Source organism: Lacerta agilis, chromosome 6 (genome assembly GCF_009819535.1).
Source record: "Lacerta agilis isolate rLacAgi1 chromosome 6, rLacAgi1.pri, whole genome shotgun sequence".
NCBI classification, from domain to species: domain Eukaryota; kingdom Metazoa; phylum Chordata; class Lepidosauria; order Squamata; family Lacertidae; genus Lacerta; species Lacerta agilis.
This window is the reverse complement of record NC_046317.1, coordinates 1847272-1864042: the sequence shown is the minus strand read 5'-3', so window position 1 is coordinate 1864042 and position 16771 is coordinate 1847272. Positions and strand designations below refer to the sequence as shown.

Sequence of the window (16771 nt, the reverse complement as noted above, 5' to 3'; positions counted from 1 at the left end):
GAACCTGAACCAGCCTGGGCTGCCCGCACCAGAACCCCTGTGCATTCACCATCCATGTCTAAGACAACCCCCAATTTTTTATTTTTATTTTAGCAAAAACCATCGTCTTATACACGGGAAAATACAGTAAATTATTAATGATGAATTCATGTTAACACTAGATGTGGAAGGATAATAAAAGGGCCAGAAAAAACTGACAGTTAACCTTTAATGTTGAATACGACTAACTCCTTCCAAGTCCAGAATTCCTTATTTCTCACATAATCAGTTTTAAGTAAAGTTTAGCTCTAGCTCCTCAGTCATACTGTCCCCTGACTTCTATCCTTGACCTGCCAGAAGTATGGTCACTTTTATGGGACTGGTGTTCAAAATATCCTACTTCATTCATAAGACCTGTTTATAATACAGTAAAAATTAACTCGACAAGACAAACTTGCAGTAATAAATCAACAATTTTAACTACTTTTCAGTAAGTCTGAAGGTTACTTACTGCTGTACAGGCTTCAAAAAAATATATTCCCGAGTTGGAATAGTGAGTACAGAATTCAAACTGATAGCCTCCAAGGGGTTATATTTTGAGCTATAAGCTATGGCTTCTGGTGCCAAAGACTTAAATGGAAATTAAGCTTAAATTCTTGCCAAGCTATGAAAAGCTTTCTCTTTACTAAGAAATAGTAATTATGGTGCTATTTCACGTTTCATCAGTATCCATAATAACAACTCTTATTAATATCTTTTAATACAACAAGTTTTCTTTTGTAGTTGAAACCTGTAGCTTCAGTTAACTATGCTGATGCCTTTGGTGTTGTCTTCTAGTATGTTTGTGCTCATCTCAAGGCTCAGTTCCTGCATTAGTTTGGAAACAGAATCTTCACCATCTCCTGCAGCAGCACATTCCACTGTTCCTTCAGCTGTAGCACACAGCTGCTCAGAAGGCTTAATAATGGTCACTCCATATCCATTGTTACTGTAAATATGATTGTTTTTCATCCTTAGTTTAGGAGCAGGAAGAACCTGTTAAGAAGGAATCAAAAGTTTATTCATGAACTGTCGGTAGCATCTTAATCAAATTTTCTTCTTAAACTTGGAAATCTTTTCAAGTAACTTAGGTTGTTACAGTAGCATTCCATAGTCAACAATAATTTACCTTAATGTTAATTCCACCAAAACTACCATGTGAGGAGTCACAGGTTCTGAAGTTATTGCAGTGGTGAATTTTGTTACCCTCCAAAGTAGCTGTGCTTCCTGGGTATAACTCGACTCCAGCCCCCTGAGTGCAAAAACCAAAATTTGGATTGTCATGGAAATAGCTGTTCCTACTGATCATGTTATCAGAACAAAATCAATTTGTGTGTGTGAATACAAGCAGATCATTTAGAGTCCTGGTCAACAACTAGCAGCACAGAGTGCATAGAGTAGTGGACCAGAACCCCACTTGCATGCTGCAAAACTGATTGGAATCAATTCTTCTTGTCACATCTACCATCCTGTGCACTCACACCTCTTTCCTGTGCACAGACAACTATAACATTGAAATTTGTGCTATCTATCACTGACATCAAGTCTTTTCATTATTAATTCCCGTTCTGCATTAAACCAGGTTTTTGTGTATTCGCTGAATGAAAGCACCTTACATTCTCATATGTGTATTGTATCGTTTTGAACTGAAATAGAGTACCTGAGCTCCAGTAATCTCACTGTTTATAATTGTCAGAGATGCCCCAACAAGTACACAGACACCAGTTCCTTCACACTTCAAAACACAGTTCTCCAAAAATGTGTGTCCAGATTCAACTACTATAATACCATCGAGAGTCCCTTGCTGCTGCACAGTAATATTCATTATCTTCAGATTTTGAGCCCTGGACACTATAAAACTGTCATAGACAGGATCTGAAACAATCACAATTTCCTCTCGTCTTCCAACTCCTAAACAAAATGGAGAAACAGAATTATTAAAATCAATTAAATGTGCACAAAAATTGGACAGTGGGAGTAGGGAAGAAATGTACATTTGACCAAACAGCTTTATTATGAACTGAAACTAAGGTTTTTTAAGTACCGTATTTTCCGGCGTATAAGACGACCCCCAACTTTTCCAGTTAAAATATAGAGTTTGAGATATACTCAACCGCAGATTCTCCACCTGGCGTATAAGACGACCCCCAACTTTTGAGAAGATTTTCCTGGATTAAAAAGTAGTTTTATATGCCAGAATATACAGTAGTTCAAAAAAAATAATGGATGGTATTCAATGCTGTCCTTGTACAACCAGAATGCAGTTTTGCTTTCCTCTCTTCTGTGCCCCCACTCCACCTGCAAAATCTGCTTCAGAGGATTGATGCACATTGGTGGCATAGTTTGGTGGTTGGCTGGTGGCTGTCAGAAAAACATGGAACTGACCATGCCTTGTATTTGCTACAATCTGGAGCCAATTCTGAGCCAACTTGGAATTTAGCAGAACACAAAACTGCTGATTGTACTGTATAGTTCCTGACCTGATCCTGCACTGTTGGCTGCACCCATGTAGTCCCAATCAGATCACCAGCAATAGTTGTAAAGCTATGCTCAAGAGCAGAATAGGTGACCATGAAATTAGATCCGCTCTCCTACAGCTGATGATTAATTTGCTATTGCAGATAATATGACCAGTGCTGCACGTTTGCAGTTGCTTCAGAACTTGTATTAAGAAGCTGTAATGTCTATGATAAGAGACACAAACAAGAAATGTTTTTATATAAAACCTTAAGTGATTCACTCTCCAAATTCCGAAAACCTGAAAGCCTCACATTTAACCAGTCTTTATTTTAATAGTTTTAGTTTTCTTAATCTATTTGATAAAAATCACAGCAGGCACGCTACTGACCTTTAATAACAATATCTTCAGTTAACATGGAAAGGTTTGCTGCTTTATATTCTCCTGGGAAAATAAGCACATTATCTCCACTGTAACAGTTGTCCAAAGCCAGGTTTAAGTTATCCTGCTGCTGAAGAAGTGTGTCTGGGGCTAGTTCTTTAACCTGGGCAGCAGATGAAACAGGTACAAAGTAAAATCAGGGATTAGCCAGTCTTGCTTTAAAGGTTAATGTGGTTTTTTAACCTATCCTTTCACTGTTGCTTCTCTGCAGCATATTTCTAGGAACTCTTTGAACTTTACATGCTGTTCCCTACCTACGGTACACATTAGTTTCCTCCTGTATTAAATGCACAAGTGTTGTTAGCATTTCTTTTAAAAAAAACAACACTATTTTGGCAAAGTTCCGTTATGGCTTATGTGTGTAAGTGCCATATTGGATGTGACCAGCACCAAGATGACAGGCACTCTGAAATGATAATAGTGTTTCCATAAACACCTTTCCAATGCTAGTCTTCATCTTCTTGGCTAGCACTAAAACAAACAGCAGCTTATTAGGATAGTTTTTAACCAAGCAAAACTGAAATTAAATTAAAAGACTACTGAGTTCAATCCCCTTCCAGCCAAACTGCTTTCGGGAGAATCGTGAATAGAGTAGAAGGCAACAGCTAATTCTACATTATTTCAAAATAAAAGTATCCTGCACCTTACAGTTCAACAAAGGGAGCGATAATGGAAAAGCTGTTTGGGTAGGGTTGGAGAGAAGAAGGGTTATCAAGAAAAGTTTGCTGAAGGAGAAGCAGCAGTCTCAGCTACAGGTACAGTACTTGGATATTTATTCAAATGAACTCTTTACCATTTCTGCTGTTGCTGTTTTTGCAACAATGTAAGTTACAGTTTTTCCATCATCTCTGTGTCCTTTCCTACGTTTCAAAATTCTTGGGGTCAGAGGTCCGTGAGCCCTAAAATTTAAAATGAACTTTGTACTATCAATAATGCCTTGGGCAAAGCATTCTGTAGATGTATTTAAATAAAATTGGCTTCAAGTATGCTTAACATTGTATTTGTTTCAGCTCTAAACAGATACAGACATTTAAGCCTAAACAATATCCCTACAGAAAATGAGCATACCAGAAATGTCTGGCATGACAAAGCCTTGAAAATGCAAAGCAAAGAAATACAAAGCGTTCAGTATTTCTACTCTATGCCAGACAATTCATTTACAACTGATGTAATTGCACTGTAGGCCCTAGAAATATTTACTATGAATATTGGCTTAAAATGAATAAAATCTGAACTTCAACTATTTAAGGTATAAACAATATTCAAGGCAGCTAATTAAAAAGACAACTGAAGGGTGTTGCGTCAAAGTTTTTAAAAGCATTTTATCAACCATTTTGGAGGGGAGATTTATCTTTAAAAGCAGAAACCAATATATTCACAGTATTTACAAAGTTAATATTTGTTAGTATAAGAAAAAGTTAAAGGGGAAAAAAGATTTTTTAAAAGTTTTCATGCTCCATATCCTCTGCCCCCCAGTGATTTCTAAATAATTCATTCAATTTTTGAACTTTTGCTCTATTAAATGAAATGGAAGCATAGAATATAATAATTATTACAAAAGAATATACATATTTAAATAAACTTACATAGTCTTAAATATAACAAAGGTCTCAAAATAACAAAGGAAAATAATTTAGCAGGACCAGCTGAACTTCAAACTGGCAGCTTTTATATCCCAGGGAACTGCAGAACTAATGCTGTAAGTCTAACCCCCTGCACCTGGGAGTGAGCCTGGTGGAATTGTAACAGAACTAAGTAGACATAGAATCATAGAGTTGGAAGAGACCACCAGGGCCATCCAGTCCAACCCCCTGCCAAGCAGGAAACACCATCAAATCATTCCTGACAGATGGCTGTCAAGCCTCTGCTTAAAGACCTCCAAAGAAGCAGAATCCACCCCACTCCTTGGCAGCAAATTCCACTGTCCCAACAGCTCTTACTGTCAGGAAGTTCTTCCTAATGTTTAGGTGGAATCTTCTTTCTTGTAGTTTGAATCCATTGCCCCGTGTCCTCTTCTCTGGAGCAGCAGAAAACAACCTTTCACCCTCCTCTATATGACATCCTTTGATATATTTGAACATGGCTGTCATATCACCCCTTAACCTTCTCTTCTCCAGGCTAAACATACCCAGCTCCCTAAGCCGTTCCTCATAAGGCATTGTTTCCAGGCCTTTGACCATTTTGGTTGCCCTCTTCTGGACACGTTCCAGCTTGTCAGTATCCTTCTTGAACTGTGGTGCCCAGAACTGGACACAGTATTCCAGGTGAGGTCTGACCAGAGCGGAATACAGTGGTACTATTACTTCCCTTGATCTAGATGCTATACTCCTATTGATGCAGCCCAGAATTGCGTTGGCTTTTCCAGCTGCTGCATCACACTGTTGACTCATGTCAAGTTTATGGTCTACCAAGACTCCTAGATCCTTTTCACATGTACTGCTCTCAAGCCAGGTGTCACCCATCCTGTATTTGTGCCTTTCATTATTTTTTTGCCATGCTGTCGCATGGTAACCAGGAGTCCTGCTTTTCTACAACTAATCCTTTCTAACTCTAAAATAAGAGTTAGTGGTAAGTGAAGTTCCACCAAAAAGAAAACCTATTACACTGCATTTTAGGTACTTTCCCCCTCATTGATTAATATGAAGGGGAAAGTACCTAAAATGCACTGTAATAAGTTTTCTATTTGGTGGAATTTCACTTACCACTATGGCCCTAATTAGTTATGGAAATATATACAATTGTGGGAAATACACATTGTTACTACCGGTAAGTTCAGAAAGTATCTTTATACAAAACACGGCTAGCAGCTCTACAAGTTCTCAGATAGGAATTTCCCAGTTCTGAGTTGCCAGACACTGAAACTAGAAGCATGATTACTTATGCAGACATGTAACCTACCATTGGCTCCTGCCTTTCAAAAAATGAAGCAATCCATTACAAATCTGTGCAAATTGTTGATCTGGATTAATCTACTGGCATTATGATCTTAACTAATAAATAATTAGTTATTTATCATATGTGGCTCTCTAAGCTAGATGCTGACACTCTTAATCACATTTGCATGCCATTCCCACCAATTTCAATGGAATTTGCTTTCTTTTAAGTGTATTAAGAACAGCTGCATTTGTTCTTCCCATTGATGACAAAAATGGTATGAAAATTAAGTATTTTCTGTTATTTACTACTGCAAACATTTCTTAATAAAAGTATGTACATACACTTAAAGGAACCAAATTTAATGCTATGGCAGAGTTTCCCAATTTAATATTTATTCAACTGTTACACTCAACAGAATAAAAAACAAAAATGAAAGAAACTAGTAAGCAGGTGTATACCCAAATGTCCAATCCTGTAATATCAAGTCTCTGCCTTAATGGCACAATCTGAAAACATACTAGGAGAAACGTCCAGGCCACTGCTGTAATGTCAGGAGTATTTCATTTATCATATATGAGGTTATGAAAAACTATTGACTGGCTCTGACCAGGAGACCTGGGGTGGGACTGTGAACTCAGCTGCACTTCATTCAAGAGGCACTTTAGGCACAACAGGACAGACAGTTATGGTGACATCATTTCATCAGATATCTCCTAGCAATCATTTATAATGGAAATACACAATATATTACTATAACTACACCAGGACAAGCCAATTTGAGTATACATCTACACAAATTATGTTCAATGTAATTAAACATATACAGTGGTACCTCGGTTTTTTAACTTCTCCGTTGACTAATATTTTGTTTTTTTAACCCCGTAAGCCTGGAAGTAAATGCTTTTGATTTCAAATGCACCTCAGAAGTCGAACCAGAAACACGGCTTCCATATTCAAGTTTTCCATTTTGAGGCTTCCGTACTGAGTTTTTGGTTTTCAAACATTTCGGAACTCGAATGGTTTTCCGGAATGGATTACGTTCGAAAACCGAGGTACCACTGTAGTAACATCTAATTCACTAACAAATGAATTGTACTTACAATTAATAAAGCAATAGGTAATTAAAACAAGCTATTTGGACAACAAGCAAAATAATTTAACTTGAACCATTTTTAAAAATCAATGTTAATTAAAATTACCTCAGGCGTAAATCTTCCCATATTTTCAACAATCCACATAGCATTATCAATTCATAATACTTTTTCCAACATTCAACTGCTTCTTCTGCTGTGGGTTCTTCTTTAATATTACTTTGGTAATGGATCAACTCCAAATGCAGATTTTTGTACTTTTCAAGATTTCTTCTAAAACGGTGAGCAATCGGAGCAGGGATAGTCCCATTCTGAATATCACACCAACTATGAAGATTTAAGAAAATTAGAGCTTCTCCTTTGAAACTTTATGCAAAAACTAAGCTCTACTAGTTCTCTCAAACAGCAGATCAGGAGGTTAACTTGAATAAGAATTGCATCACTTCAAACTGCAGGTGAAGTTGTTCTCATGATGTCCCTCTATATATATTTTTAAAAAATATTATAGCATCTTAACATGTTAGGGAAATAAATAGCTTCTAACCTAGCCCTCTCCATCACTCAGTAGAGCCTTCACCAAAAATCTGAAGAAGTGTGCATGCACACGAAAGCTCATACCAAGAACAAACTCAGTTGGTCTCTAAGGTGCTACTGGAAAGAATTTTCTATTTTGTTTCAAAAATCTGAAGTACTTCCTCATCTACTGTTTGTGAGAACTATTCCTGAGCAGCAGCATACTTACATCTTAATTCTCTCTTCTATCAGTGCAGCATAGGTCTCACTCTTTTCATCATCATCCCAATCTCTCCAAAGGAAGTCATAGAAGAACCTGAATAAAACCCATAGTTGCATTGCATTGATAATTATTATAAAAAAGTACCTAAGTATATACGGCTACAAAGTTCAGGAGGCACTTGGGAGGCTGGAGAAAGAGGACTACCGTCTTTGCCACTTGAGGAGAGACAAGGGCAGCATCTAGCTGCTGTGAACCATTTGGCCTTGCCTGTTCTGAACTGAATTTAAGCCAAGCTACTGTGGCCCCATGGAGTACCGTGAACCCAGTTTTAGGATGGTTCAGTGTTACTTTTATTTATTTTGCTTCGAACTCTAATTTTTATATTTGCTCTGTATCAGTTATCTATTAAGTCTAGATTACTGAATTGTCATACTCAATTCCTTATGGGTTATATCCAACTGTGGCAGCTTGTTAATGCAACAACCATTATACTAGTAGGAACTTCACCTTACAACAGCACAACCACCAAATCCCCCTTGTGAAAGATGTCGCCCGACCGCCAGCTTACATATGCCTCCAGTTATGTAAACTTTGAGATACTTAAGCAGCAAACCAGGAAGCATATTTCTGGGTTTTTGCCATACACACATGCGCAGAAGTGCTCCACCACCACGCGCACAGAAGCAGTCCCTCCGATTGCGGAATCCTCAGGATCCGACCAGAGCTCCAGAACGGATCCCATTCACAACCAGAGCTACCACTGTACTCTGTGGCACTTAAGTTTGTGTGCTAACACTTACAGAATAACATCAACTGTCAATCTTTATGAACTAACACTATGTTGGATCTCATCCTTTCTTTAATCATTTTTATCTTACTTGAATTTTTTTTACGTTTTGTGACATACTGCTTTTCAGAAGTTATGCATTTTGCTAATACGTTTATTTTTGTTGAGAGATGCTTTGGGTATATTTTACTGTAGAAAACGGGCATGTAAATAAGCTAAAAAAGGACATTCATTGCCAGAATGTATCTAGCAAAAATATATAGCAGAAACTTTCAGAAGGCAAAAGCGGGAAAAGCAAAATAAAAGTTTACAAAATTTTGTTAATCTTGCTGTACCTCTTCCTATACAGTACAGAAAAAACTGTAATGTACAGACTGTCTATATTATGTCAAATTTACTGTATTATTGGTACACAATAATGGATTCCATCTTTTTCTCAATAAAATAATCCCTTTTTACTTCATTTCTGGGAGAGCTGTGTCAGCTAAAATGTATTCTCTTATGTCTAAACACCTAATATTTTTGTTCTGCCTGGCTTTGCTTGAATAAATGCCTTACTTTTGTTCAAAATATTGATGTTCTGCTTTGGGCTATTTTTAAATGTCCTTATATTTCTATAAAGTCTTTTATGCTCTCCTTTCTTTATGCAGCCTAAAGAAATAAAAACTTATTTATGTTTAGCCATTTAACAGATTGACCACATTAACCCTAGAATATTGTAAAAGAATAGCAGGTGAGGGAGCAATACAGGCTTCCTTTTTATAAAAAAAAAAAATAGAAAGATTAAAACAAAATACAGAATTGACATGAACTCACACTAAATAAGAAAGTAGCTGTTGAAGGTAGGCACTCCAGTCAGTCAAGTAGAACAGATTGTTCCCACATCCCTGCTTTCAACTTTCCGCAAAGGTGGGACCAAATATTGGTTAGTTTCTGTTTATTTTTGGCTAAACTTTATTTCTTTAAACTCAAAGTTTGGATGAAATTGCCTAGTTATTTACAACAAACCCTGAATAAACTGTAGTCGCTAATTAGATACAATGGCTGAATAACATCTGTTGAAAATCTCCTGGAAGTAGTATTTTAAAGCATAGTAAGTGGGATGGCCACATTAGTCAAAGCAGCTGACATATGGCAGGAACTTACAGCTCCAAACCAAGAAGAATCAAATTAAAGATAAGAATCAAAACAAGGCCCCAGGGAAATAATGTTCCTACATCAGCCATGGCTCCAGATGACAGACCGGTAAGTCAACAAGGATCTGAGATAAAATACTACAAGAATATGCAATTGAAGCAATAGGCACATAATTTCTGGAAACCACAGATTCATAATGTCAATGCTACAAATTAGCAGCCCCGAATGGCTAATAACCATTACAAGAATGCCAGCAGTTCATCCTTGGTATAGGGCTTTCCAAATTTTGGCTGCATTTTGATGTATCCACTGATCATGTGTTTCTGTTACCGAAGAGCTGTTAATAATGGGGAGAAAGTAAACTACTGAAGGACACGTTAACTGACCACTAGCAAGTTTTGTTAGGTTTTAGTATTTCAGGGTTCTGTAACTTAAAATGGAATAAAGGAAGCTGCCTTTTATCAGGTCAGATTATTTTTCCATCAATCCTATTATTCTCCACTTTGACTGGTAGCAGCTTGCAAGGCTGTCAGGCAGAGATCTTTCACATCACCTGCAACCTGGGATGCCAGGAACCATCACCTGCACATAAAGTGTGTACTCTACCTCCCTAACTTCAAAAATAAGCTTCTACCCTCAGTCTAATATTCTTAAATTCTTTTTCTATTAATTATTTCTATTTTGTCACGCCTCCTTTAATATGCTGTTGAATCCCAAACTCTAGAAAAACATACCTCACAATTTCCAAAGCCTTGGCTATATCATACACTGCGCTGTCCTGCCCCTCCACAGGATAGACTTCCAAAAGAGGCACACAATGATCCATTTCCTCCAGAACTTCATCAACTAACTGTCTTGGAATATTTGCAATATTAGATGAAAAGGGTTCAGCTACAGATACAGAAACTCTGAAGTTAGCAGAGGGATTCTGGGGCAGTTTGCAAGTAACCTGTAACAAAGAAACAATTACAAGGTTAAAATACATTAAGATTCTAATTTATCTATAGGTTTCCCAACTCTCTTGACTTTTGTCATACAATTTATGGCTACAATGCTATTCTCAAGACAGGTCAACTGAGAGGCTATTGGATATGGCACAAGTTATGTTAACATTGCAGCAATTTAAGTCCACTCACCCACATGGGAGTATAAGATTGCCCTGTCCATTATGCTTAAAGAACATTGAAATGGTAGGTTTGCTAAACACCAAATTATTGAATGCACAGAGATCTGGAATGGATCCCGTCCACAACTAAGGAATTTGAACTAAGGAATATTTAAGGATTTATTAAAGACTGGAGTTATAAAGGAGATGCGGGGGGCGGGGGGGGAATTGTAACATAAGGATCCACAAAAAGGGATTTGTATTGTTTTGTTTTTATTTGATGTTTTTATTTTATATATATGAATCATCAACAAACATGTCATCTGGAAGTGACCTGCAAAAGTCCCACTGGTTTCACTATAGTACACTGAAAGAAAAAAGGAATGGAACATTTGGGATGGGAGGAAATTATCAGAATAGGGCATTCCCTAAGTCAGGGGTCTGCAACCTTTAAGACACAAAGAGCCACTTGGACCCGTTTCCAAAGGAAAAAAAAAAACCTGGGAGCCGCAAAACCATTGCGACATTTAAAACAAATATAACGCTGCATATATTGTTTCTCACCTTAATGCAATAATAATAAATAACGTATAGGAGCCAATGCAAAGTATAATTAGTAAAAACAACAAGAATAAGTTCTTACTTTTTTGCATTGACTCAGGGGCGTACCCAGGATCAAAACTGGGGGGGGGGGGGCAAGCCATGGTCCTTCAGGTTGTGACATTTCAGCACGGAAAGGCGAATGAAACCAAAATTTTAGGGAAATTATATATAATTATAGCAGTGCTTTATTACAGTAGTTATTACAATTATTTGCTTGGTTTTTTTAAATTTTTATTCTAGTTACATGTCTTATACCAGGGGTGGCCAACTCCCAAGAAACTGTGATCTACTTTCAGCAGTGATCTACCCCCGTTTTTTGGGGTTCAGCTCAAAGTTGTTTGGGGGGGGTGTGGTGGGTGGGAGAGAGGGCTTCCCCCTCTAAGATAGGTTGGCAAGCGAACTAAGAAAGAAAGAAAAAGGGGGGTGGGAATGGAAAAGTGGGGTGGAAAAATATAAATTGGGGGTGTGGTGGGTGGGAGAGAGGGCTTCCCCCTCTAAGATAGGTTGGCAAGCGAATTAATAAAGAAAGAAAAAGGGGGGTGGGAATGGAAAAGTGGGGTGGAAAAATATAAATTGGGGGTGTGGTGGGTGGGAGAGAGGGCTTCCCCCTCTAAGATAGGTTGGCAAGCGAACTAAGAAAGAAAGAAAAAGGGGGGTGGGAATGGAAAAGTGGGGTGGAAAAATATAAATTGGGGGTGGGGTGGGTGGGAGAGAGGGCTTCCCCCTCTAAGATAGGTTGGCAAGCGAATTAATAAAGAAAGAAAAAGGGGGGTGGGAATGGAAAAGTGGGGTGGAAAAATATAAATTGGGGGTGGGGTGGGGTGGGGAGAATATCTATTAAAAATATGTAGTAGTTTAAAAAATAAAAATAAAGGGGGAAAATCTTTTTCTTCTTTTTCCTTTTTTTGAAAACAAAAACAAAAGGGGAAGAGAAAAGAAAAAGGGGGGATAGAGGGAGAAAAGGGTAATAATAAAAATTCAAATAGAGTGGCTGCAGCAGCTGTGGGGGGTGTTTGTTTATTTTTCGTTTGTTTGTTTGTTTTAAAAATGGGATTTCTCCCCTTGGATTAAAAAAGGAGGGGAGGAAAAAAAAGAGAGGGGGGTGGGAGAGCAAGGCAAAAAGCCAAAAAGCAAAAAACAGGTTTTTTGGGGGGGGGGGAATCGCGCCAGGCTCTGCAGCGTGCTGGCCTCGGGGCTCCGGGCCCCCGAGCCGCCCTTGGGGCCATCGTTGAGCATGTACACCGCCCGCAGCGAGCGCTGGCGAAGCACCGGTTGGCGGAGGTTTCAGAAGCAGCCCGGACGTTTTCGCCGCCGCCGCCCGGCCTTCCTGTTGCACGGCGGCGCAGGAAGGCTCCAAGTCCCGGCCGGGCCCCCGGGCGCCCCCCGGATCCCGCTGCCAAAGAGGCGCCGGACGGCGAGGCGGAGCAGCAAAGCCAGGCGGAGGCAGCAGCAGCACCATCCGGCGACCGACGCCGGGAAGGTCCCCCGCCCGCCCGCCTCTCCGGGGGCAGGGAAGGCGCAACGGAGCCAAGCCCCACAAGGACACCCCAGCCGCCCGCCGGGCCCGACACTCCAAGGAGGGAAGCGGGCAGGCGCGGCGGGTCAGGAGGACGGCGCGGCGGGCGCAGCCCAGGAGCGCAGCGCAGTGCCCCCACCACTCCGCGCCACCTCCGCGCCCCAGGCAGCCGCCCCGGAGCCGAAGGAGGAGCGCCTGTTGTGCGCTCACAGTGGCGGGCCGTGGCGGGGACGGCCCCGCTCCGCTCCGCCAACTGCGCTGCCGCCGTCGCACCAGGCCCCGCCCCCCGCGCCTCCCCCCGGCTGCCCCCTCCCTCCCTCTCTCTCTCCCCCCTGCAAACCGCCCCTCCATCGCGGGCAGGCCTGGCGCGTCTTCCCTCCGGCCGAGGAGTTCTCAGGCGCAGTGCCCCCACCACTCCGCGCCACCTCCACGCCCCAGGCAGCCGCCCCGGAGCCGCGGCAGGGCCGCGAAAGAGCCGCATGCGGCTCCAGAGCCGCAGGTTCCCGACCCCCGCCCTAAGTTATACAGGGGCCAGGCCATTTGGTGCTTTAAAGGGAATACAGGCAATGACTGATTTAGGCACGTCCAAAAAACATGTGACCACACAGTGCCAAACCCAGAAGTAGCCCCAAAATGGTGTGGAAAGGGATGGAGCAGGCTTAGGTATATTCCACTGGTGCACATGAGGGTCCAGAACGTAACCCTCACACCAAAGGAGGATTACCTGCATAGAACTATTAACAGAACTATGAAAGAAACAGCATAAAGGAAAGGCCTCACTGCCTTCAGATGGCTGGATGTAAGTAAGACACCTGATATAACACTCCCAATGGCATAGCTGAACTGGTGGGAGCTTCACTTTCATCGTGCAATGTCTCAGACCCAGTAATAAAAAGACCAAGTATTCAGAAACTTTCTGAAAGAGACTTGTAATGTTTCCTGCTACAACAAAGTATTCAAATTATTTAAGAATGGCTATCTTCAAATTAATATTCACCGAACTCTACTAATTGTCATCAAATATTTTTTTAATTAACATTCTAAAGATAAATATAATTACCTCAACAAGCACACCAACATATGGTATGGGAATTTCTTCAGAATTAACAAAAAAAAGTTCTGGATTGGTCTTCCAGACTCCAAGCCATTTTTCCTTCATCTTCAACTTTTCCAAAAGGTATTTGCTAATGGCTTCATTGGCATCTTCTGCCTTTCATGTAAAAGGAGAAAATGTCAGAAATGTACCGGTATTTGGATATTTTCAGAAACGAACAAAACATAACCTTGCAAATTAATATATAATACAAAATTGATCCTTTCCCTTTCTGCCCAGCTAGCCAAATCCTTTTCTCTACAGGGTGGGGCCAACTACACACACAATATGTCAATGCACCTATTGACTAGGCTTTACCTGAATGAAGTCATCTTTAATTATGAAGTTGTGGGTTGTGAAAATTGAGGGAATTCCTGACTGTTTTTCTCAGCACACAAATGCCCATCCTGTAACATAATTTGCTCTCTGGATGTGCTTCTTATAAATGTACAATCTGGAGAGGAGTCCCTAAGACAGTTGGACAGTGCCTTGTATGCCACTGCCCGGCAACTCCTGCAGCCAAGCTGGTACCAAATGTATTGTTGTTTTCCTTTGGACAGCATCAGCAAGGGGTGTGTGCGTGTGTCTTGCCATCTGGGCAGCCCAGGACCTCCATACACACTGCCAAGGCTAGTGCCTGGGGAGGTCACTTCATTGCTGCTAAGTTTGACATCATCCTCAGAGGTGCACTCTGGAGACAGACAGATGCCAACAACTTATTTTTAACATTTTATTTACCTTAAAATTTTATTTGCTTCTATTTTATTACTATTGTTAGCTACTGTAGATGCTATGCAAGCCAAGATTTGTAGACAAATTCTCTAGATATGTAAGTAAATAATCCACGCATATAGAGTCTAGTCAGCATGTTTCTCACACTTGCTTTCCTGCCTAGGGGTGTACACATTACATTCAACAAGTGTGCAATCTTTCTACTTGTGAACAGATAGCTGAGCTGTACACTTGTAGTTATTCACATGTAAAGCTGAACAAGCGTAGCTTGTGAATACGATAGTTGACCTACTGTATTTTCCGGCGTATAAATATGACTGGGTGTATAAGACGACCCCCAACTTTTCCAGTTAAAATATAGAGTTTGAGATATACTTGACCGCAGATTCTCCACCCGGCGTATAAGACAACCCCCAACTTTTGAGAAGATTTTCCTGGATTAAAAAGTAGTCTTATACGCCAGAATATACAGTATATAAATCCAAGTGCACATTTTGTCATGCAAACCCTTGAATGTGTGCTATATAGAGACATACTGTACAGTACCTGTGTTCATTGTAATGTGTGAGCAAGCCTATTTCAGGGACAGCATACAATAATCTAAAGTAGTTATTTATTAAAGTAGTAATTCCAGAGAAATTCCAGAGAATTACAAGAATTAATCACATGTATGAAGCCTATTAAATACAGTGGTTCCCAATTAGGGGTCTGGGAACCCCTGGGGGGGTCTGTGAACACACCCAGGGGGTCCATGGCCCCATCCCTTGCCCTTCCCCACAACTAAATTTGTGTCATTTTTGCATGGAAACCTAACAAATTTTATGGTCTGTTTTAGAACTGTGCGATTTTTCAATATATTGGCCGAAACAATCCCTTGACAACCTCTGAGGCAGATCAGGGCACTCAGCAGCCTTTAGAGAGTGGTCTGGCGATGAACTCACACAAAAGATCACAATGGTTGCCTCCACCCATCTCACCACTGACAGGAAGTTAATCTTTTGAGGAATACATCAGTGGCAGAACAACCCTGCAACTCTAGTTCAACTCATGTTTAAGCAAGTAACTGTATAATCACAACATAACAAATAAAGGATAGGAAAGGAACAGTAATTTAAATGGGGCATGCCCCTCTGTTCCCTGAAGAGTCCCTACTGGTCCCTGTAACTAGCCAGTGTTTTTCTTCTTCTAGAAATAAAGGTGTCAGGACTCACTACAAAGTTGCTAAAGTGCAACACTTTTTAACAACAAAAAAGATAGCCCCCTGAAAAAGAGCACTGTAACTAGCACAGGTGAAAGGGAGAAAGGAAAACACACACATACATGACCTTGTCGTGTGTGGCGGCACTACCTATGTGGCCCTAGACATCTTAGGCCCAAGTCATCTGAAAGACCCACCTTGGGTTTTGCATTGCCAAGTTATGTCACAACTTTCTAGCACTCGCCTTTGGGGAATTTAAAAGCTAAGAAATTCAGTGTGCCCTGATATCATACATACTCTAATATTGGGGTTCCCCACCCCCGTGTTTTTAGCTGTACTTATTTGTACACATTTGTAAGCCGCCTTGAGTCCCTGTCAGGGAAGAAGGCGGGGTTTACAAATAAATAATGCAGGTGATGGTGATGAGGGCTGAGAGGCAGGTTTGCTGACGGGCTCTTGTCTTCGTTCCTCTCACTCGACCACCCCTCCAACCGAGTCACCTTGCAGCCCTTCAGGAGGTCGTCGCAGTACAGCGCCGCCTTCCCCCTGCCATTCAGCGCTCCCAGGTGAGACGGGAACTGCGCCGGCAGCGGCCCGGCCTCCTCCTCCGCACCGCCCGCTCCCGCGCCGACAGGGACAGCGAGGCGGCGGTCCCTCGTGCTCCGAGGCGGGCTTTTCGCTGCCCCCGAGGACGCTCCCGCTCCCTCCCCCGGCTGCTCAGTAGCGCTTGTCGCCATCGCCTCGCAACCCGGCGCCTTTCTACAGGCCGCGCCGCCGCCACTGAGCGCCCACGAGCTCCCCTGCAGGGCTTTTATAAGCCCCGGCAGGAACTACTTTCACCTAAGCGGGACCCTCGAGCGAGGCAGCCAATGGGAGAGGCGGAGGGGCGGAGTTCCGAGCGGTCACAAAGGGACAGTTGCGGGACAGAACACATAGCCGTTGCGAGATATTCTTCCGCGTCCTGCGCGCATGAGTCGGA

General features: G+C 41.3%; 1 protein-coding gene across 1 annotated transcript; it reads right to left on the bottom strand.

Annotated features, from left to right (window-relative positions):
- Window positions 1-506: 506 nt before the first annotated feature.
- Window positions 507-16529, bottom strand: SHCBP1L (SHC binding and spindle associated 1 like). Its single transcript, XM_033151070.1, has 10 exons — window positions 16293-16529; window positions 13830-13979; window positions 10280-10494; window positions 7628-7714; window positions 6994-7212; window positions 3711-3816; window positions 2867-3020; window positions 1679-1929; window positions 1148-1270; window positions 507-1014 (listed from the first exon to the last, which is right to left on the bottom strand). The coding sequence occupies exons 1-10, from the start codon at window positions 16527-16529 to the stop codon at window positions 778-780; spliced, it is 1779 nt and encodes a 592-aa protein (XP_033006961.1). The 3' UTR covers window positions 507-777.
- Between the last annotated feature and the right edge of the window lie 242 nt (window positions 16530-16771).